This window comes from Amphibalanus amphitrite, unplaced genomic scaffold, assembly GCF_019059575.1.
Source record: "Amphibalanus amphitrite isolate SeventyFive unplaced genomic scaffold, NRLGWU_Aamphi_draft 000000F_arrow, whole genome shotgun sequence".
Taxonomy (NCBI): Eukaryota; Metazoa; Arthropoda; class Thecostraca; order Balanomorpha; family Balanidae; genus Amphibalanus; species Amphibalanus amphitrite.
This window is the reverse complement of record NW_024881498.1, coordinates 3,711,362-3,734,359: the sequence shown is the minus strand read 5'-3', so window position 1 is coordinate 3,734,359 and position 22,998 is coordinate 3,711,362. Positions and strand designations below refer to the sequence as shown.

The 22,998-nt window shown below is 58.1% G+C and overlaps 1 protein-coding gene across 3 annotated transcripts in view; it reads left to right on the top strand.

Moving 5' to 3' along the window:
* The window catches only part of LOC122380253 (GATA-binding factor 2-like), a 33,853-nt gene extending 19,304 nt beyond the window's left edge, over positions 1-14,549 (top strand). For 2 of the 3 annotated variants that reach the window (XM_043363296.1, XM_043363460.1), the window contains exons 5-8: positions 350-475; positions 12,191-12,469; positions 12,973-13,146; positions 13,510-14,549. In XM_043363296.1, coding sequence (XP_043219231.1) covers positions 350-475; positions 12,191-12,469; positions 12,973-12,999 — 432 coding nt within the window. In that variant the 3' untranslated portion in view covers positions 13,000-13,146; positions 13,510-14,549. The remainder of the gene's footprint in view (positions 1-349; positions 476-12,190; positions 12,470-12,972; positions 13,147-13,509) is intronic. The other variant, XM_043363375.1, reaches the window with a different exon arrangement.
* The last annotated feature ends 8,449 nt before the right edge of the window (positions 14,550-22,998 follow it).

The following is a 22,998-nucleotide window of genomic DNA, read 5'->3' as shown; positions in this document are numbered from 1 at the left end:
GGTCCGCGGCGGCGCGGCGGTGTGCCGCGGGCGGCGGCGGCTCCCCTCCCGGCGCGCAGCTCGTCTGTGGAGCTGATAGCGCCGCGCCGCTCCTCTCAGCTCGGTGTCGAATCGATGGCTGACGGCCGGCCCGGCGCCACGCGTAATCAAATGGAGGGTGGCTTTAATACGGCGCGAGGGAAAACAGAAGTTAACGGCTGGGGCGCCCGGATCGGTCCACAGAGCTGCGCTGCTGGGGAGATAACCGGGTCCGACTGCGCGTCGGGGGAGGCGAATATATCGGAGGCAGAGATAGAGCTGATCTGGAATAAAGCGGGAGGGACTGACGGGGGCATGTTTTCTGTTCCAGTCGGCGTCACGAAGAGCCGGCACCACCTGCTCCAACTGCAAGACGTCGACGACGACTCTGTGGCGGCGGAACGGCCAGGGCGAGCCGGTCTGCAACGCCTGTGGCCTCTACTACAAACTGCACAACGTGAGTACCGGGAGAAAGCCGGCCGTGCTCCGCCGCCACGTCCCAGTTACCGGGGCGAGTGCCATGCGGCCCGACCAGCCGGCCAGACGACGGATTTCCATTCATGATATGTAAAACAATGCACAGAACTTCTTATCAAGAGCTATCAACCCTTCAGTACTCAGAAGTTCCCGACGCCAAACTTCCATGCGCCGCTCCACATGAAATTTAAATATCGTTAGGAGACCGTCGATTCTGCTTTGTGAATGTCTCCCGGGGGACGTCCACGCGGCTCACGTCACGTCGTGACGACGTACCGTGACGGCGGCCTGCGTCTTTATCGACACCGCCGGACCGGCACCGTCGGCTGTCAGGAGTCGCCGCCCGCTTCGACGGCGCGCGCGTCGGTGCCGATTTTACGGCTTTCGATCAGCGTAATCCGCGCGACGCGCCGGCCAGTGGCGGCCTGCGCTGGTGTCCGAGCCCGTGTCCGAGCCCGTGCCCGTGCCCGTGTCCGTGTCCGTCCGCCGGCCGGCCGGTGCGCTGCTTACTATGCAGCCGTGCTCTGTCCGCCGACAGCGGCGAACGGTAATATACTTTCTAATGCATCTGTGACAACCGCGCCGGCTGACGGATTTACGACTCGCCAGCTGACCGGACTCGTAAACTGACGGGCGCCGCGCGCCGAAATCGGCAACGGTGCGCCGCCAATGTCGCACTCCACACGCCGCGCGCGCCAGCTGCGCCGCGGAATCGTCCCCGCCGCGCCGTTATAGTCTCCTCCATCTTTGCTGGTCGGTATCAGATGAGCGGAAGATTTGTTCCCGTATCGACCGGACGATGCGCCGCTGATACGACAATCTCGGCCATCGCCAATTCGCACAAAGAAAGCCATCTCTGCCGCCGCGGCTGCCGGGCGTGGTCCGCCGCCGCCAGGGCGGGAGCGGGGGCGGCCGCCGTCCGCCGGTGACGCCCGAGCTGTCGGTGTCTCGTCAGTCGCGCGGGTGCTGACGGCCCGTCGATGTACTGCGTCGCACGGCCGCCGAGACAATCGCGTCGGCAGCGCCGGCCGTCGTGCCGATACCATCTTGGCTCGTGCCACCGGCTGGTATCGGCCACCCGTGCAGCGAGCGCTCCGGTCCGGTCCGGCCCGAGCTAGGTAGCGGCCTCCAGACCTGCCCGCGCGCGCATATTTTTCAATAACTGGCGAGCTAACCCGACTCGGTACTTGCAGGTATGCTAATAAATCGAACACAGGGCGTGAATTATTGCACCGAGGAAGCGTTATTGCTGGAAAGGCTAATTTATTTCCAGACAGGGAGCACTAGTGTGCATTAATCGGCTCGATAACGCGGGATAGCGCGGTGCGCGGGGCCCATTATGGGGGTGCGCCGGCCGGGACTACACCGGCCCGCCATTCATTTATTGTCCACCGCGCGTTTACACTTCAATAACACTCGGATTTATTAGGGCCTCAGTGACAATGAAATACTGCATTTTGCAGCTTGACAACAACACGCTGCAGTGTGGGGTGGGCCTGTCGGGCGGAGCGGGGCATAAATGACTGCTACTAGGCCCGGTGCAGCTCGATTCGGCTGAGCTCAGGGACTCGGTGTGCCCGCTGGAGCTCGGTGTTGTGTTCGTGGCGCGCCGGCCGGAGGATGTGTCCCGCCGGTGCCGGGTCGTTGGGCCGGCGCCGGCTCGCTCCCAGACCGTCTGAGTACCTGTCCTAAGCGGCGCCGGACGGCGACCTCCGGCCACTCAGCCGCAGACGGCCGCCCAACCCGTCCCATTCTGCCCCCATGACGACTGAGCACCGGGACACGGCGGCGCCGGGACCGTCGCGCTGCTGGAGGTCGGCGCGTTTCCGCACAGCCCGGCCCCGGCCCCGGCCCGTCCCGGCCCGGCGCCGGTAGTGGGCGGCGCGGAGAGGAGCCGATGAGCGGTGCCGGGCGGGGCCGCTCCCAGCCGGATTAAAGACGCGCAAAACCTCGCCCGCGTGATTTCACAGACATGCAACCCGCGCCCGAGAGCGCATTTTGCCAGATTAGACGCGTTTTTGTCGCCGCACACCGACATGGAAGCCTGCAAAAAGCGCAAACAGTTCGGTGGCCGTGCTCGGCTACTGTGTGCAGCGGCGTGGGGTCGCGCCGGCCGCCCTCAATTGACGACCTCGCCGTGCTTTTGTAATATTACCTCGTCCAAACCAGACGGGCAACTTGTTTCTGCTGTTGCGTTGCATTGCGTGCATTGGTTACATTGCAGGTCGCTCCATGAAGGGCCCCGGGCCGTCTGGCTAATGTTCTATTCCAATAAAGACGGCTGCAGTTATATCTCTGCAATTAGTTAAGTGGAAACACGAAGTATCCGGCTTTATGACAGTGGCCTGTGGTAAGTCAGCTGCTGACTTTGATGTCGCGGCGGCCGGCTTCGGCGAACCGCGCCGGTGGAGCGAGTGTCGCGAAATTCATGAGGAATTTCCGAGCCGGCGACAGCGGCGGCGCGGCGCCGTTCCCAGCGGTCCACTCTGTGCGTCACCGCCGACGGAAGGGCGGGCGCGCGGCGCCGCGGCGCCACCGGGACGGGCCGTGTCACCGCGCCGGCCCGCGCCAGCCCGCTCCGTTTACCCCGGCCGACAATGGCCACATTGTAGGCGCATTATCCCCACGAAAACCCCTTTTAGCCGAGCGGCTTTATCGGACGAGCGCACCTGATTACCTGAAAGGGCTTAATAGCGCGACGTGCCTAAAATCCCTGCGTAAGGCCGGCCGAGAACCTTTTAAGGAGAGGGCTAATTTGCCGCTCTGGGACGGGCGGCAGGTAGGGCGGCCGCTGACGACTCTCCAGGTACCTATCTTCTGGAAACGGACGTTGGAGCACAGCGGAGACGGGCTTGGGACATCTGCCGGCCCGAGTCGGGCGCGAGCGGCGCAGAGCGGTAAAAACGGCCACGCCGAGCGGGCGTGCAGTCGGGCCGTGCGCCCGGCGTGTTTTACATAATACCCGGCCGTCTTGGCAGTCCGACAATGTGGCGTGACGCCACTGACAGCGTCGCCGCGGGGGCGGAGCGACGGGGACAGCGTCAGCACCGTTTGAACGTGAACGTCGCGCGCCGCGCGCGGGAGGCACGCCGGCCGACCTGTCGTGGTTCCAGTGACGCGCCCCAAAGGACCGCCGCGCCGCCGCTCCACTCTCCTGCGGCCTCGGCTATTTATCACAATGTGAGATATTTAGACTCTGGGGCCGGCAGTGGTCATCGCCACTCCAGTCACGTTCGGTCGGATTCTTTTGGTAAAAATGGACGGAAAGTTGTCTTTTGTGAGGGCTGGCGGGCGGCGCGTGTGGGCGGCGGCGCCGGCCGGCCGGCCCCACCCGGCGCGCTCTCCCCGCCCGAAATGGGCCCTCTGTCAGCGCGGCGCCCGCCCGCACACCGGCCTGTCCCTCAGCCGCTACATAATTGTCATTTTCCATTAAGACGAGGTGGCGTGTGCAGCGGGCCGGTGGCGACGCTTTACGAGCTCTCAGCGGGACCCGGCGGAGCCCGCATCCCGGCCGGCCGGCCGGCCCGCATTCCTGCCCGGTCGGCCGGCCGGCCGGCGCGGCGGCTGAGGCTGGCTGGGAGCTGCAGCTGGCTGCCAGAGCGCGCAGCTGGCCGCCCGCCGGCACGCGGCGGCTGCACTCGGCCGGCGGCCGCCCGTGGCCGCAGCACCGCCCACCACAATTAGCGCGACTGCTTCGTAACGGTGTGATTTAGGCTCACAGCTTGGCGCTCCTTGGCCAACGATGGCAGGGCACTTTTGCGGGCAGCGTCCGTAATCAAGATTAAATAGAAATGTTCCACAATGTAATGGCGGCGCATGCTTCAGTGGCGTCGAAACACGTGCGCCGCGCTGCATTGTTATGCGCCGCTCGGGCTGCGAGGGCGCGCGCGCGCCGGCGCTCAGGGCTGCCGCCGCCACTCGCCACCATTAGCTTGATTCAAAGGCCTAATGCTGACGACACGGCGTCGGCGCGGCGGCCCGGTTTTTAATGCGGCATTCTCGGAGCGCGGCGCCGCCGGAGTGGCGCTTGCAGGCCGGCCGCGGCGGATTAGCGGCGGCCGCGCCGGATTTGTCGCGGCGCGTCACGCCGGCCTGCTCCGCTCAGTCGTCACCCCGCTCGGCGGCCGACCGGTCAGCCCAGACGACCGACCGACGCTGAATGGGTCCGCCGCCCGGCCCGCCGACGCCGCCTGCAAAAGATGGAGGAATTTTTCGTGCAAAACCGACGCGAAGGACAGTAGTACCGGTTTTGGGCGACCTCTTGGCAATTATCCTGCAAGGAATCTCGTGTTTTTTAAGCTGATCACGACATTCAGACGTGGAAACATGGCCCGTCGACTGTGTCAGCTTTAATTGCCGCTCGGCTTAGCGAGCTGGCTGGCGGCGAAGAGCGGGCGGTGCCAGGGTGTGGTGGGTGGCAGAGGGTGCGGTGGGTGCGGCAGAGCGCGCGAGGAAAGGCGGCCGCCGTCGGCCGCACCTACCAGCCGCCCCGGCCTCAGCTGATCGATGTGAAAAGTTGTAACGATTTCGATATTCACAGCTTTTGAACTGTCATTAACTTGGGCCATAAATTGTGACGGGTTCAGCGGCGCCAGGCAGCTTTCCAACCCCTGGCTAATAGCCATCGTGTGAAACGCTTCATTAGCGATTTTTCACCGGCGCTGCCGCGGGCCCGTCTGCAGCCCGTGCCCGGGAGCGCGTTCATTTCCAACTTCGGTCGCGCCCCGGGCAGCCCGCCGGCCGTACCCCAAGAGGATAAATAACAGTGAAATACAACTCTGCAAATTGCCGACCATTTGGCCGTATTGCCTGCCGTGGGCGGCCGGTCGCTGGGGTCGCTGGGGCCGGGCTGGTGGCGGCGGCGGCGGGGGTAGACGGCGGGCGGTGGCGGGCGGTGGCGGGGCGGTGGCGGGGCCAGGAGGCCGTCTCGGCTGACCACCGAGAGAGCGCGGCGCGCTGCCCCTCGGCCGAGATTGCAACACGCAGTGATTACCGGGACGACAATTAATCATGCGGCTGGCCAGCGCCGCCGGCCCGCTGGCACGCCATTACCGGGCGAGCGGCGCACGGCGGCGGCCGGCACAGGTAGCACCGGCAGCTGGGGCAGTAGTAGTAGCAGCCGCAGCAGTGGCACCGGCAGCCTGGGCAGTAGTAGCAGCCGCAGAAGTAGCACCGGCAGCCGGGGCAGCAGTGGCAGCAGCAGCAGCAGCAGCAGCAGCGGCGGTAGCACCGGCAGCCGGGGAAGCAGCAGCAGCAGCAGCAGCGGTAGCAGCAGAAGGCGCACAGAAGGGACCATGAGCCTGGCTGCGGTAGACACCGCACCGATATCAGCAGCCTGGAAGACAATGCTGGGTCACCTGAGGAGCTGTATTTGATCCGTCCTGGCTGCCCCTGCACGGACCCGCCCATAGCTCTGCACTGCGGGTATCTGAGCGGGTCAGTCCACCCCGTCTTCTGCCACCTCCCGCGGCAGCAGCCGGCCAGGACGGCCCGCGCCGCGCTCACTCCACAAATCTCACGCCGACACGGCAACGAGCGTGATCGCGTTATATGCAGCCCGCTTCCGAACGGAAAGCCACTATTTACTGCGCAAACAAATTGCGAGCCGTCGCCGGTCGCGGCGCGGGCCGGCGGGGGGCCGTCGGGCGGCCGCCGCCCGCCGCCGCCGGCACCGGCAGCCAATCATGCGCCGGCCGCGGCCGTGTCATTTGTATGCGACCGGTCCCGGAGAGCGGCCAGCAGCGCCCGGATGACAGAGAGCACTGTCAGCGCGCGCTGTCACCGCCGGCTGACGTGCTGGCCGGGCCCGCCGACCGGCCCGGCGCCGCCGCCGCCGACGGCAGGGGACGGACGGTCGACACCATAATTGGCCCCGTTAGGTCCTCACCGGTCATTATTCAATTAACCGGCGCCCGTGTCCCAGAGACAGCGACAAATTCCGAACGGAACTGGCGAGAGAGGAGAGGGGCGGGCACCGACCCATCCCCATCCCCATACCGACTCCACCGGCCGTGAACCGAATATCAAAATATCCACATTCCGCCATTAACTGCGCCGCAAACAGCGCTGGACCGTGCGGCCGCCGGAGTGCCGGGCTGCGGTCCATTTTGGGAGAGAGCAGTGACATTCTGGTGATTGTGACGGGACGTGACGGGACGCGCTGACGGACGGACGGACGGACAGCCAGCTGGCGCCGTAACGAGCACCCGCAGCCGCCCTCCGTACGACAGCCCTCCGTCCGCCACGCCGCGCTGCCGTGGCCGGAGCACGGCCGGCCACGCCGCCCGGCCGGAGTCACGGCCGGCCGGCCGCCGGACGTCCCGCCACGCACCCGTCCCCGTCCGCTGCCGGCGCGCCCGCCAGCGACCTTATTAAAAACGGGCCCGCACCGCCCGCTTTTAGAGCTAACGAGACGGTTTAATAGCTGTGACATCGCCGGCATTTTTGACGGCGATAAGGCCGCGGTGGCGGACGGCGCAGCGTTTGTCAGCCGGCGGTGAGGCGGAAAAATCCGTTCCGGCGTCGGCCGTGTGTCGGCCGGTGTTGCAGCCGGCTGCAGAGGCCGGTCGCCGTGCCGCGTCTCTGGGCCCGGTTAATTAGCGGTCACTGCCGGCCGGCTCGTTAGCTCGGCTGGGCCGAGTCGCCCGGTTTCGGCCGCACGCCCACGCTCTGCAGCAGGCCGACACGGCGCCGCCGACCGGCCGGCCGGGTTAGCCTCCTGGTCGGCCGCTGCAGTCTCCGTTCCTCCCGTCCGGTCGCCACCGCCCGACACCGCCCGCGCTCCGCCTCCCGCCCGTGTTGCAAATGGGACGCACATTCCGCTCCGCTCTCGTCGTGAATTGCCGCCGAGCCCACAATTACGCTATTTCGGGCATTCCTCTCGGCGCCACGGTTTAGTGTTAATTAAACGAATTGTTTTAACGCGTCTTGGCTCATTCTAGGCTGCCGTGGGCAACTTAACTTTATGGCGGCCCGTATTTCTGTGCAGTGATTCCGGCCGGGCTCCGTCGTTGGCAGCTCGGTAATGGCGGAGTGTGGATTTTTCGAGCGGCGCCGACCGGCTATGGCGGTCGTACCACTGTCCCGGATAATGGCTTTTATGATGTTATTCCATTATGGGGCGGCGTCACCGACCGGGCGACGGGACTGGCAGAGGCGGCCGCCGGGCCGGGCACGAGAGGGCCGCGCCGGGTCGAACGAGACGCCATCCACACAATGTAGTATCTATGCATCCGCATTTACTCTCGTAACTTAAAGTTATCGAATTTTTTCCCTTTGGCCCGTTCGACCAGCCCACCGCCCAGTACCCAGCCCATACACCCCGGGCTTCCACCACTGTCCGGCCGACGGGCCCTCTCGGTGTTTTCGCGGCGCGATCGTCACCGGCGCGCCACGTCTGCCGCACGCGGCGCTGTTTACCGCCGCACCTGCGCCGCGTATCCGCCCTGTTCGGCTCGTTACGGTACATGATTGTCTCTGGGTGACCGGCGGCGCCCGGCGGCCGGCGGCCGGCGGATTGGCTGGCATTAGCGGCCCGCGCCGATCAGCCCCTCTCCTCCCGCCCCGGCCGGCCGGCGCCAGGCCCTAAGTCAACACCGACACAGATAAGCATCTATTTTTCCGGGAAGTGCGGTGCCATGAACGCGGTCAGTTGTTTTATTGCCGTGTGCGTTCCCAGTGTCGGGGCTGGGAGTGACGGTTGGGCGGACTGTGGTGGTTGAACTGGCCGGCCGGCGCGGCGGGCGGAGCGGAGGCAGGGCGGGCGGACGGACGGCCGCGCGGCAGGGCGGACCGACAGGAGCCCCGGGAGCGGGCGGAGCGGGCCGGCCGTCCGGCCGCTCTCGTCTCGTTTTATTAATTACCGCGTCCGGCGACAAAAAGTTGATTGGAGCGCCCGTCCGGCAATCTGTGTGTGGATCATGCGGCCGGCTCGGCGTGAGCGGGCGACTACCGTGTTGATCGGGGCTCAGATGGACGGCCTGATAGCGGGCAGCGCGGCCGGCGCGAGCCACCGCCACCGGCCCGACCGGCCCCGACCGACCGGCGAACGGCCGGCGACCGCCGAGGTCACGGGCCGGCCGACCCGGCCCGGTTACCGCCGCAAGCCGTGATGGTCTGAGGTCTGGAAGACCGGACTGACTGACTGACTGACGTCCACCTGGGTCGGCTGGACGTCAGTCCCGTCACCCAGCGCCGGCCGGCCGCCGTCGCAGCCTGCCGCTCCTGACAGAGCCATGCCGGGCGGCCGCCTGTCCCCGCCTGCTCCGGATGTCACGTTTTCGGCCGTCGGTGCCCGGTGCGGTACGGCGGGCCGTCACCAGTGCAGCAGGGGCAGCTGCCGCCGCGCCGGTCAGTCGCCGCAGCTGCCCCGGCAGACCATGTTTGGGGTGCAGCTGCGGCGCCGCCGGCAACGAACCAGGGCTGGCTCGAGAGGAGCACCTCTGCAGTCGGATCTACTGCGGTCCACCCGGCCGGCCGACGGCCTCTCTCACCTCTCTCTCCCTCTCTCTCTCTCTCTCTCTCTCTCTCTCTCTCTCTCTCTCTCTCTCTCTCTCTCTCTTTCTCTTCCCTCTCTTTGTCCAGCACCGTTGATCTCCAACAGTCTCATTCTCCCAGCCCTCTCCCATGGACTTTCTGGGTCGGCTCGGGCGGAGCTCAGCCGCTGTCCTACAAGCCTCGCGCCGCCCCGGCACACACCGACAGACAAATAGGAGGTCCGAGCAGCCGAGGGGCTAGCCGGCGCTGTTTGCTCGACACCGATGGAGGAATAATTATCAATTACTTACGGGGCGTCACAGCCCGGCGCGCGGGGCGGGCCGGCGGGCGCAAAAACCAGCACTCTTAACACCGCCCTGCCCCTATATTTTAACCTGGACATCTCAAGTTATCTCACAGACAGACATAAGGATGAGAATTACTGCCTTTCCGGAGCGTTTTTGTGGTGGTGTTTAATTTCCACGCTCGAAGCGGCCGGCGCGTCGAATTTATGCAACGTGCCGGTCGAGCCGAGAGGTGGGTCGAAGGCGACGCTGTGTTTTGTCGCTGGTCGGCTAGAGGCGCGGGATGGGAGGGTCGACACGGCGGGCCGTCACACGGGAGGGAGGGTCGACACCGCGGGCCGTCACACCGCACTGTCGCCCGCCGCCGCCGCCGCCGCCACCGGCCGCTGTTAAACCCACAATGGACGGGGATTAAATGGCCCACCATCCACCACCTGAACTGTAACCCTTTGAACACTTCTGAGCACTTTTTGTCGGACGCAATTTCAAGAATGAATTATAATTGGATCGAAGAACGCGTCTTGACACCGTAATAGAATGGCTGGGATTGAAAGCTAGCGGGTTTGAAGGGGCAACACCGTAGCAGGTGCCATTGTCGGCTGAAAAAGCCGCGCAGACGGGTGCCTCGTTAGCCATAGTGGCATAATTTTTACTCCATTATCAGCGAACGGGCTCCTTGGCGTGGATCAACGACCCTTTGTCACTTAGCATAACAAAGTGGCCTGCGGCCGACGCATAGGCAATAACGTGTCGTCGCGGCCCATCGGCTCGGCGACACGGCGCCGAAATCGGATCTGCGCGCGCCTATCAAATACCAGAGTGAGCACCGGCGGCGGGGTGCAGCGCCGCGCGCGCCTTTTTACGGGCGCCGTCGGCGGTAAATATAGGATCCCGCGCCGCTATAAACAATGCGCTGTAAATCTCCCGGCCAACAACACAAATGGGCATTAAATTTCATTAAAAAGTAATAAAGCTGGCCAAGAGTTACTTGGCCGCTGACTAGTTAAGTTCTCTTGTGTTCGGTACACCCACTCCAGAGCTCTCTAAGATAGCTCTCGGTGCATTGTAAAACGCGGACAAACAGCTATTCATTGGTCCATTTATGTACGGAGTTACGCTGAACAAGACACGGACCGAGGACGATAATGGCTGGGCTGCAGAGCGGCGGCCGCTCGGCGGACCACGAGGGTACCGCCTGTCCGTGTTCTCCCGTGACGGGTCGTTCACGCTGCACCCGATGGCCGTCGCCGGCTCCAGAGGACTGGGTACCTGGTGACCCCGGCGTCATCAGCAGTGGGCACCGAGTGACCTCAGTCCCAGCGACAGTCTGCTACGATCGCGTCACCGCGCACTTTTTCCCGAAAGCGCGGGGCTTAGGTGAGCGGGCGTTATCGATAAGTTGGCGCAGCACGGACAGGATTAATGTCACGTGATGCCGGCAATGAATGAAATAATGACAGGTAGGCGCGCAAAATACCCATTTTCCCAGAAGGATTTGCTCACTGATCTATTGCTGCTACTCGGGCACGTCCTGTCACCACCGGCCGATCGGTGATTCTAAACGCATGTTATTGTAGGTTACAAGACAAAAATGGAAACAGCCCTTACGGGAGCAATCCGTCATATGTCGCATTTCGCAGTTATTCATCCTGGGTGAATGGAAGCCTCATCACCATTTGTTGGACATTGTGAAAACTTTCACTGCGCCGGCGCAGGACGGTTGGTAGGCTCATGCCATTTATCAGAAGTGCTCGAGCAGCCATACAGGGAAATGGACCCACTGCTAGGACCGTAAAACTCCCAACAACCGACGGCGATTTGTGGCCCGCCGACCCTGCGATAAATCAGCCGCAGTCCCTAATGACAAAATTGAATTTCATTGTCTTATTTGCAATATAGCGCTGGGCCCGCGCTGCAGCCGACACGGGACACAATAAATAATTGATACGGAGCCGCTGTCGATCGGCACAGCGCGGTCAGTGCCGGCCGGGCCGACCGGTTAGTGGCCAGCTCCGCTCAGGAGCTGTACGTAAATCGGGCTCTAAAGGTGATTCAGTGTGGCTGCTCTCAGTGGCCAGCGAGCAGACGGGCCCGGCTTATGAGCTCCGCTGCACCGCTCCTGCCCGAGATGGCTCCCGGCCGCCGCCATGCAAAACGCCGCTCAACTAGAACCAATCCCAGCGGGGGGTTGGGCAACTCCCATTAACGCTGCGTCTGAACGGAGAAAGTTTTGGCCAGTGTGTCTGCCACGAGACCACCGTGACCCAATTCTGGAATGTTTGTACTTGTTTAAAAGCGCACTGCTCAACAGTAACACAAATCACAATATCCCGGTACATTTGTCAATGGGTCCCAGCACGGGCGCTTCCTTCTGTTCCGCTTTGACCTCAATTGGTACACCAGCGGAGCGGAAGAGGCGAGAAATAGCCACGAGCCGTATCAGGTGACCAGAGCCTTTCGTTAAATTAAATACCGCCGTCATTGAGAATGATTAAACGCTTTTTGTAATGACGCCACAATAAAAGGCACGCGCCGTTATTAAGGAGCATTGTCGGCCGCGTGGATACCTGCTTCGCCACTTATCACGAGCTAATGCATAAAGCTGGCCCGAGGTGCGGTAATCGCTCGTTAAATTTTTGTAATTCATCAACTGAAATTGAGCTGCGGCCTCGCCCTGTGGCGGCCACACGTCTGATATGGCCAGCAGAAGGCCATAAACAAAGCACGCCTGAATGGTTTATCGGTGCGTCCCGTGTGTTGCTGCTGTAGCTGCTGGCTGCACCGGGCCCAGCCGGCGGCGGCAGCAGAGGAGGAGGAGGTGGCCCCTCGGACCCGGTGTGCTGCCGTTCGCTGTCACTGCCGTGCTCAGTCACCCTCGTAAAGACACCCCACTGACCACCGTCCCTCACCGCCAGGTGAACCGGCCCATCACCATGAAGAAGGAGGGCATCCAGACCAGGAACAGGAAGCTGTCGGCCAAGTCGAAGAAGAAGGAGCGCTACGGCATCCAGGAGTTCATCCGGCCGATGGAGAAGGTTGGCTTCGGCTTCCCCGGCTCCAACTTCGCTCCGGGCATGTCGCCGTACATGGCCTACCCGAACAACATGCAGTCGATGGGCAACTTCGCGCCGCAGCCGACCTACTCGGCAATGCCCAGTATAGGCAGCCTGGGCATAGCCACCTCCAACGGCATGGTGAGTGTCCCCGGCGGCCCGCGTCCCTGTCCCATGTACCGTGTCCCAGTCCCAGTCCCGTGTCCCTGTGCCCCCGCCGGATACACTGAGTCTGCTATCATTGCGGGCCACTTGCAGTCGGGTGTCGTCCATGGCCTGGACTACCTGCAGTATGCTGTGGTCTGGTCTGGTCTGGTCTGGTCTGGTCTGGTCTGGTCTGGTCCAGACCACCTTCAGTCTGGTCCGGTCTCGTGCGGATAATCCATGTTTGTATTTTTAGAGGCGAGTCGTCTGCACCGGCGCGGCTGGGCGCCGTGTTTTAGGTACACGCGGCGCGCGCTGCTGGCCGCAGACTGACGATTAGCTGATTGTAAATACATGTAATACAGTGTAGCACACGTGAGAGAGGAGGCCGCGCTGTACGGCCCGGTTTGGCTTGGTACGACACGCGGCGCGACCGCCCGGCGCCCGTGCCGTGCACGCGCTGCCGACTGCCTCTGACCGTCGGACCTTGTCCGTTCCAGAACGGCTGGCGGAACGACTTCCACTAGGGGCGAGGGCGCAGCAGCCGCGCTCCGGCCGCTCCGGGCCGGTCCGGGATGGTCCAGGATGGTCCGGGATGGTCCGGGATGGTCCGGGATGGTCCGCTCGGACCAGGTGACCCGGCGGCGGCGGCGCACGCCCAGCCATGCCACCAGGTGAGTTGAGACCCTACACAGCTGGGCGTGGGTGGTGTGGCGGCATGTGGATCCGGAGGGGTGGTATCGTGTGACAGCCTGAGGACCGGTAGGGCAGCGGGCGGGGTGGCAGTCGGCCGGCACCCGCACACGTGCGATACAGCGATGGCACTCAGAGATTCAGGAAAAGGCTGTGCGCTCAGCGGTGCAAACAGTTGGGTAAATATCTATTCCCCTTGATTGTGGTGGTTCGCGGAGCATATTTGTTTTTATCAGATCAGCCCCCCGACCAATACAAGTGTGGGACGTGATATCCCCAGCTGATGGCTGCGTTTTTGTTTAAGCAAGCTTCGCAGAGCTCACTGTTTTTCCTATCTTTTTCAGGTTGCCTATCTGTGATATGCTCTAGTCCAATAAGAAGATTGCCTTGTTACCAGCCACATGGAGAACCTCACCGGGTGTCTGGTTAGAAGGGCCGCCGAAAGGCCGGCTGCTCAGTCGGCGGCTGGCCACCGCCGCCCGGCAGCGTCCGGGACGACCCTGCTCTGTCTGACACCGTGCGAGACACTGACACGTGTCAGACGCCAACTGACACTGTGTCCGCCCCCGGGACAGTGGGGCAGCCGGAGCCACTGGCTACCTCAGATCACCAGCCCGTCACCGGCCCGTCACCAGTCGGTCACCGGCCCGTCACCGGCCCGTCACCCCGGCCGGGCACCAGCCAGCCGGTGCTGTCCGGCCGCCGCCGACCCCTCTTGCCACTAGCCACTGTCTGTCGGCCGGACCTGGTGACGGACCGGGTGACGGACCGCGTGACGGGTCGCGGTCACTGACGGACCGGGGTACGGACCACGGTCCCTGACAGACGCCGGGCCGGGCCGCCGACCCCTCCCCCGCCACCCCCGGTGCAATATTGTCTCCATATTCCGGCCGGAGCCGCCGCTCCTCCGCCGGCCGACCGCCACAAACCTACTGTGCAGGCCATTGTAAATACACAAACACACTGACGGACGACACACACACACACACACATACACAGTGGTGATGACTATGTGCACTCCAATGGGGTTTGTTTTTCACGTGCAGTGGATATTTGATTGTGAGCAGCCCGTGTGTCCGGGACATTCCAATACTGTTTCCTGGCCGGACCTTCTGTGTAATTACTGTACAAATGTCGACAGTTTAGGCCTGATCTCATTCCTGAGCGTTAATGCGAATGTGTATCGAGCTTAACAGTGCGACAACCGGTTCTCGTCTTGTAACTGTTCGCGTGTTGTTAACAATCGATTCCAGTGTGTTGCGTTAACTGCTTATGTCTAAATGCGTCCCGCGTTTGCATACATATAATTAATATTGTGGTAATATGATACATTGTCAACAGTGTGTTGGAACGCCATGGAAAATAAAAATTATGGTGGAGTTAACTCCGTGTTTTTGTTTGAACAGTGAATATGTTCCTCGATTTCGATACTTCGATATTAATGGGATCTGGCAGGTCCTCCTAATCTATGTGCGTTTCATTGGAAGCATTCATAAACCAGTCCATCTATTGCCTACACTGCAGGACTTGTCAATGAAAAATAAACAGAATAATTAGTGCTCTTAGGAGGAGCATTTTTGATATAAAAAGTATTTGTATATTTTCATGAGTTTTCCTTCTTTCAAGAAATATGCTAGCTACCCCAAAATTATATCGATTCAAACGTTTTCAAATATGTCTGCCACAGGCCTCCATCAGTGAAATATTCAAATATGTTCAAATATTCAATTAACTATGTGTTTGATATTTCACTGGTGAGGGCCCGTGGCCAATATATTTGAAATGTACAACTTGATATAAATTTGGCTTAGCATATTTTTAAAAGGAGGAAATTTCATGAAAATATATAAATTATCATGAAATTTCATGACATATTGAAGACGGAAGAAAACACAGCCTCCAGCCCACTAAAATGTCGGACAAAACACTTGACTTCATGGAACAATCAGGAATACAATAATCTGACTCATTGGCTAAACTGAGTCACGATAGTTGACTCAGGTAATTGGACTTTCGATTTTTAGCAGGCCGTCTAAATTCAGTGGTAACCGCAATCGAACGACATTGTAGGGCACGCGCGACGCATGTGCCCTACAGCAGCGTACCTACACCAGTTTACCAGCGATGCATGCGATACGTGATTCATGACAAGGACAGCAGAGTCGAGCCGGGCCCACAACAGCGGTCCGTATTGGAAACCCGGCGCTCGGGGCCCGCCCACAGCAGTGCCCGGCGGATCGATGCACGTATAGGGCGATATTACAATTTCTGTTGCCTGCTCGCCGATGCATTATTCGCATATTTGCAGTGCGCTCCGGGTCGGGTGGCGCAGTGCATGTTAATTCGGCCGGCCGCCGGCGCTGCGGCCGCGGTGCAGGCCGGTCGGCGGCTCAGCGGCGCTCAGCAGGGGGTCAGCGCGCAGCAGCAGTGGCCCCCGAGCGGCGCCGTCCTCTGAAGAACCGCCCCACATCACCCCCGGGCACTGCAGGCCGCTGTCCGGGCGCACATGAAATATGGGAGCGCCGGTATTGGGAGCGGCGCCAGTCGACATTGCCAGGCCCCGCCGGCACGTTCAGCCTTGATCAAGGTGGCAGGGGCGGCTCCACCTCAACCGCTCTCGATTATGGTGACCAGTTAAAAGTTTGACATATTTCATATATGTTTATTATAACGTTATTTTTTCTATGGATGACTGCATGAACGAGATTGACTCGAATGCATGCAAAAGGCAAGTGCCTCCTTTTTAACCCGCGACCTGGTTGGGGGGGGGGGGGTATTTTTTGCCCCCCTCCAGACTTTTCAATATATCTCCAGAACCGCTGCGCCGATCGTCACCAAACTTTCAGTAGCCTCCCGGACATCAATTTTACACATTGTGACCAAAAATTTTTCCAAAGGCTATGATAGGTTGGCCGGAAATGACGTCAGAGAGACGTCATGTTCTGCCGTTTTCGACCCAAAAAAGGGTTTCGCGGGAAGAGCTGTCAGGCCTATAGCCTTGCAAATACAGAAAAATGACAAAGACATAAAAGCTGTAGAATCGACAGGGCTACAAAACTGGAAACTCGGATTTGTGAAATTTTTGGATTTCAACCCCAAAACTCAAAAAATAAAATTTGTGGATAGGTATAATAATCGAAAAATCCAAAAAGTTTTTTGAATTTCGCAAAAACCGGAATATATGTGATAGTCCTTACCGCATTCCATCCACATACCAAATTTGAGATTGATACCTCTTTTTTTGGCGAAGTCATAGCGAAAAAACTGTTCAAAATTGATGACGTCAAATTTTCAAACTCAATTGTTAGCAATTCTAGACCCCGTAGCGCAAAACAAAGACCACCATTAGACTCCCCGTGACGAGCTGCATCGAATCAATACCCATTTTATGCAAAACTATCAACTTTAAAATTTGACCTTTTTTGGCCTGACCTTGACCTGACCTTGACCTGAACTTCACCAGAAAGTGACCTAAGCCGTACCTGCTAGTCTTATAACCAACACCATTGAGTTGGAAATGAAAAATTGGCCATAAAACATGCATCACACAACCTTAGTAAAGTTGGGCTCATGTGACCTGACCTGTGACCCTTGGTGACCTGACCTGTGACCTGACCTGGTATTGTCAGTGACCTCTATTAGCAACATATCTACTAGGCAACTGACGCCCTATCGCTGATTCTCGACAAAATGCGTTTTCCTCGGTGTTATAGCGCATTCCCTAGAAGACCCGTGAACGGTGAAACATTTCATCTTTGACCTGACCTGTGACGTCATCGGTGACCCCGAGGTCAATGAAATTTGGTTTTCTTCGACAAATTTGACAGGCCTTTCGAACGCCGTTTGAATTTTGCGGATCCGTCCAGTAGTTTCGGAGATACGAGGGGGGGGGGGCAAAAATAGCCCCCCCACCAGGTCGCGTTATAAACAGACCCCACCAGGGCGCGGGTTAACTCTAATCTTTCTCGAGTTCAATTTTAGCCTTCATCCGAATATTTTCTTTTGTTGAAAAATTTCAATTTAAACATTTGACCTTTTTTTGTCCTGGAAGTGGCCTGACCTAAGCCAAATTCAACTCAAAATGACCTTGAATGACATAAACGACATCGAATTCGAAATCTACGGCCTAAATGGACCATAAAACATGTGTCACGTGACCGACTTATGATGATTTCCGTGACCTGTGATGACCTGACCCTGACCTGAAAATCAAAGTACAAGTTTGGTACCCCCAGAGTATCTAAAGCATCTGATCACGAGTGTGTAAACCAAAAATCAGCCTGATCTGACTTTTAACCCGCGCCCCGTTGGGCTCTGCTGAGCAACGCGCCCTGTTGGGGGGGGGGGGGGCAATTTGGCCCCCCTAAGATCTCGAGAACCACGCAACCTAGCGACAAGCAGCAAACGGTGTTGGATAGCCCTATCAGGGAACTACCTTGTGACCCAATTTTATTGACCTAGGTCAAACCGATGACGTCACAGGTCAGGTCAAAGGTCGAATTTTCACCGTTTACAGGCATTCCAAGAAATGCGTTGCAAAATCGTGTAAAATGCATTTCATTGAAAATCATCGATGGGGAAATGTTCTTCAAACACATATTTTGCTATTTAAGGTCACTGATACCAGGTCAGGTCACAGAGGTCAGGTCACTGCAGGGGATCACAATATGAAAGTGTCGTGTGATAAATGTTTTATGGTCCATATTACATGACAAATGCGATTATGTGGGTCAGGCAGCCTTTGGGGCTAGCTTAGGTCACGTTTTGGTCAAGGTCAGGTCAAGGTCAGGTCAAATTGGGTCAAATTTCATAGTTGATATTTTTGCATAAAATTGATATCGAATCGATGCAGCTCGTCACGGGAAGTTCAACAGTGGTCTTTGTTTTGCCCTCCGTGGTCTAGAATCGCTAAAAATTGAGTTAAAAAATTTACGTCGTAGTTTTTGAGCATTTTTTTTTCGCTATAACTTGGCCAAAAAACGAGATATCGATCTGAAATTTGGTATGTATATAGAAGAGCGCAGGGACTATCACATATATTCCGTTTTTTCGAAATTCGGAAAACTTTTTGGATTTTTTTGAGTTTTTATAAAAAAAATCATTTTTTGAATTTTTCGGGATCAAAAACCCACAACTTGGAAAATCCGAGATAATAGTTTTGTAGCGCCGCTTTTTGTCTACTAGACCATATAAAGAACTTTGAAATTGCTTGATAACTGTAGATTTGGTGAGCGTTTCAAGATTGCATGTTTTTTGCTCATTTTTGCTCGAACATGACCTCAGGTTGACCTCAACAACTCCTGACCTAAGGTGACCTAAGACTTGAAATTTAGTGTGAAGGTGTCAAATTGATGCCCGGGAAGGTACTGAAATCGCTGCGCGCCGCCGTTTTCTTGCTATTCAGGAAAAACCACAGGGGGGGCCAAATTGCCCCCCCCCAACGGGGCGAGGGTTAAGACGGCAGCCAGAGCCCAAAATGTTAACAAGCCAAACATCGATAATCTTTACTTTGACCTGACCTGTGACGTCATCGTTGACCTCGAGGTCAATGAAATTAGGTTTTGCCCGACAGTTTTTCCGGGGCTATCAGATACCGTTTGAATTTTGACGATCGGCAAAGTAGTTTTAGAGTTAGGAGGGGGGGGGGCTATGAATAGCCCCCCCCCCAGTAGGGCGCGTTATACACAGACCCCAGTGGAGCGCGGGTTAACTTAAAATTTAGCATAAGTCACTGGAGATTACCGACAGCTCAAACTGTGGCCAAAACGCGAAAAGAACAATGTCTGGGCGTTTTGCAAACAAAATGAGCAAATAAATTGTGAATAGGAACGCTCCAACGCTTATTTTTTAGGCTAGTCAGAAATTTCAAGAGTTATGCGTGGCGCTGCTCTCACAAAAAAGCCCGCATGTTTAGCTGGAGCAATGCCTACATATGCAATTGCATAGAGGCGTGCATATTCCATCTATGAAAGCGCTCATTACCCGGGTCGGTTGCATGCTCTGGACGATCAAGGTCAAAAGCGTTTCAACATGGCGTTTCCAGCTTTGTCAATGTCACGTAGCACGTGCCGGCCGGTCGGTGTGCGCAGTGCGGCATTCCAGGGGTGCTGGTCCGATGGCGCAGCGCGGCAGGACGGCTGGCGAACGTCCTTGGCAGCTCGTTAGCCGGACTGCAGTGACCGGCGCGGCGCAGCAGGGCTGCTCAGGTGAGAACGACGAACCGCGGGCTTCCCCAGATCGCCTCTAACGACAGGCAGCTGTGAGAGGCCGGCCCTGAGCAGAGAGCCAACTAACACATGTCAGCTGGCTCCCGGCCGCGCTGAGACATTGCCTCACTAGTCAGTGGTCAGTACGGGGGTAAATCTATCTACGACCGATTGACGTTACTTCCAGCTCGAAATCCAAATGCAAAATATTTCTTTGCCTGTCCATACCTATCAAAGCAGTCGAGAGCAAGGAGATGAAAAATACTTTCATTTTTGTCTAGATCTACATATTACGGTGGCGCAATGCGCACTGCTGCCACGAATTCATGTGGTGATTGTAAGCATCCAGCTACATGACCCCTCTCATCTGTTGAGCGCGGAAACCAGCGTAAATAGTCGTCACGCCGACCTGTCGTTGCTACGGACGCCCGGTCCGTCGTCGTCGCTAACTATGTGCAAATGACAGGCCGACACGACACGGAAATGCCAGTCGATGTCACAGAATGGATAAAAGTCTCGGCACTCCGTGCCTTGTTGCACCGCGTTAATGAATTGGTCGTGCTGCGATAGCGACATCGGAGCGCTTTGATATCTCTGCTGATACTTAAGCCGGATGTTCCCAGTTTTATATTCCAAATAAAACAGTTCAACACATTTAGCAAGCAATTGAATTGCGGGACTTATTTTCACACGAAATTGGTGAGATGGAAAAGCAAGCCATACGATCTCACAGCTTCAGCATCATTATAAATTGAGCGAAACGAGCAAAGTTCATTCACCTGCTCTATATCGATTTCTTGGACCAGCCGGAATGCAGACAATGGAAGCCAGGACTGCAACTTGTTGCAAAAAAATGACGGTTACACGGTTCACCTATTAAAATGGTAACATACAGATGTTTGAGCAATAAACTACTTAGTTTACTTGATTTGACCTCTTCGCTAGCGACTCAGTCACTGATTTTTATTCAGGAATGCACGACCGGTAGTTGTCAATTGCGTTTTGCACGAAGTGCGTAAACTGCGTATGACATGTTCCATAGCCATTTCCAGGAAAAAGACCAGCCGCTTGCGTAACCACAAGGCATAAAGCACGGACCGTTGAGCAGATCTACTCTTCCAGGGCAAGGCTGAGGAGAATCGATCCCCGCTGATTCCAGCTGAGCCGATATCAGCCGCGCTCCGACCGAGTCCGGGCGCTGAGTGGGCTCGGCGCTGACCGGGTCTGGGCGCTGACCGGGTCTGGCCGCTGACCGGGTTCGGCGCTGACCGGGTCTGGGCGCTGGCCGGGTCTGGGCGCTGACCGGGTCCGGGCGCTGAGCGGGTCTGGGCGCTGAACAGGCTCGGCCGGTCAATGTGCACGGATCAGTGTCGCCCGCCGTGTCGGGGCGTGCCGTAATCGGCCCTATCGGCCCTGCTCTCGGCCGGATTAGGCTTTCCGGCGCGGTGGCCTTCTGACGGCGTTGCTGGCGCGGCGAGACGAGGATAACGCGGCGCCCACCAGCTGGGCTGCAGCGGACAGCCGGAGAACCAGCCTCCACCCGGGACAGGCACCGTGCGTCAGCGCGAGAGGCAAACTGACCGCGCACAGAGGAAAGAGGCCAGGGCGCGCGGGGACAAGTTGCACAGCACTGGAAAGGCGGCACACTGCATGTCACAAAGTGCCGTGTACATAGAAAGGAAATTATGGAACAGAACATGCACCTATTACGTCTGAATGAGTGAAGAACGGAACTACGGCATTTCGAGTGAGCCTGTCGGGACTGCCTGCTAGAAATTTTAGGTGAATTATTTATTATTACCTAAAAAGAAAGCTACGAGAAGTGGAAGAAGACAGTGTCCTGATCTGCACGATTTCAAATAAAGACATAGTGACAAAGAACAGTTCAGCGGCAGTGCAATGTGTTCGCCCCTTAGGGCTCACCACCGGCCCGCTCTGCCGGGGACTCTGTGCCGGGGACTCGGCTCCGGGTCTTGGCTCCAGGGACTCAGTGCCGGGGACCCAATGCCGGGGACTTAGTGCCCGGGACTCCGCGCCGTCCCGTTCCGCCGGGTCGCGGCTCCGCGGGGACTCTCTGCCGAGGACTCCGTGCCGGGAACCCATTGCCGGGTCTCGGCTCCGGGACTCGGCGCCGACCCGTTCCGCCAGGTCTCGGCGCAGTGCGGCATGTCGACAGGTCCCGCAGGAGGGTGGCTGCTCGGGGTCGCCGTGACGATACTGCCGATGGCGCAGATTGTCAGGTGGGCGGCGGTGGCGGCGCAGCGGAGACGTGCTGCGGCGCGGCCCCTCGGTCACACCCGGCGCCCCAGTCGTGTCCAATCGGAGCCCATCTGGCCACGCAGCGGCGCCCAAAAACAGGGGCAGCGGCGCCCAAAAACAGGGGAAGGGGTCGAGCCTTGTGCAACACACGTTCCACTCCACGGAGGCGCAGCTGGAGCCCGCGGAGGGGCGGAACCGGACCGGATGAACTATACCGGAACGTGCATGGCGGTCTAGGGTCTATCCGGTCTATCCGATTCAAGAACAGAATGGGACGGGAATGTGGCGAAACGCGAACCTAGCCGGAGGAAGCAGAATATGAGGCTGACACCAAGCCTGGACAGACAGAGTGCCTGGGCTCTGACAGCTGCCGTGGAGCGGTGACAAACAACTGGTGCATTCCGCGATAGGTCACCTCTGCACCGGCGCTGCCCGTTGCGCGTGACATGTCAGCGTCACCTCGGAGCGCTGCGGAGCCGGTGACACCTGCGCGCCCGCCGCCCGGGCCGGGCCGGGCCGACCTGAGATGACCCGGCCGATAGGTTAGGCGCTGCGCAGCCGTCATCATCCGGCCGCTATCAGTACATCTCTATCGGCTGTGGTTTATCAACGCCCGGCGCCCTGTATCAAAATTCATCATTGGCCAGGCTGGAGACGGCACACCATCCGAGCCCGTCCGTCCGTCCATCGGCCGTATCAAGACATCAGGAGGCAACAGAGAGAAACGGACGGGACGATTTGTTTGGACACACTTTCAGCTTTAAATAAACGATTGGTGGGTTTTATCGTGATCAAGATAAGTATGAAGCTTTAATCAGCTGTTACTTGATCGATGATATTAGATGGTAGTTTGACGAATTCCTTCTTCCAAACATTACCCTGTTGACCATATTTTTTGTGGTGAGAAAATGCGTGAGGAACTTTTATAGCAAATATCTTCATATCATAAATTTATTTCATGGTTTTAATATAAAATAATGTCACATAATTTGAAAATGAGGTATACGCGTATAAGCATCTGTGCAACCCAAATTAAAACTTTTGATTAAGGAACACAATTAACCTGATTTGACCAAATCTGCACCAAATCTGCACCTAATCTAGGTACACCAAATGTGCACCAAATAACCCGTCGTGAAAACGGCTACTTAGTAACTATGTATCAATTTATTATTCATTTTTACTTGAGGTCCATGGTCCATCGCCAACGTATTGCATGTAGGTATTTGTTTGAGAAAACAATCCTGTCGAATGCTCACTGCCGAGCATGATCATGTACGGTTCTCCAGGGTATTAGTCGTTGGTCGCTCGGCGAGCGGGAGGGCAACCAGTTCCGCCCCTGTATCGCGTGACCCCTTGCTCCGCCCA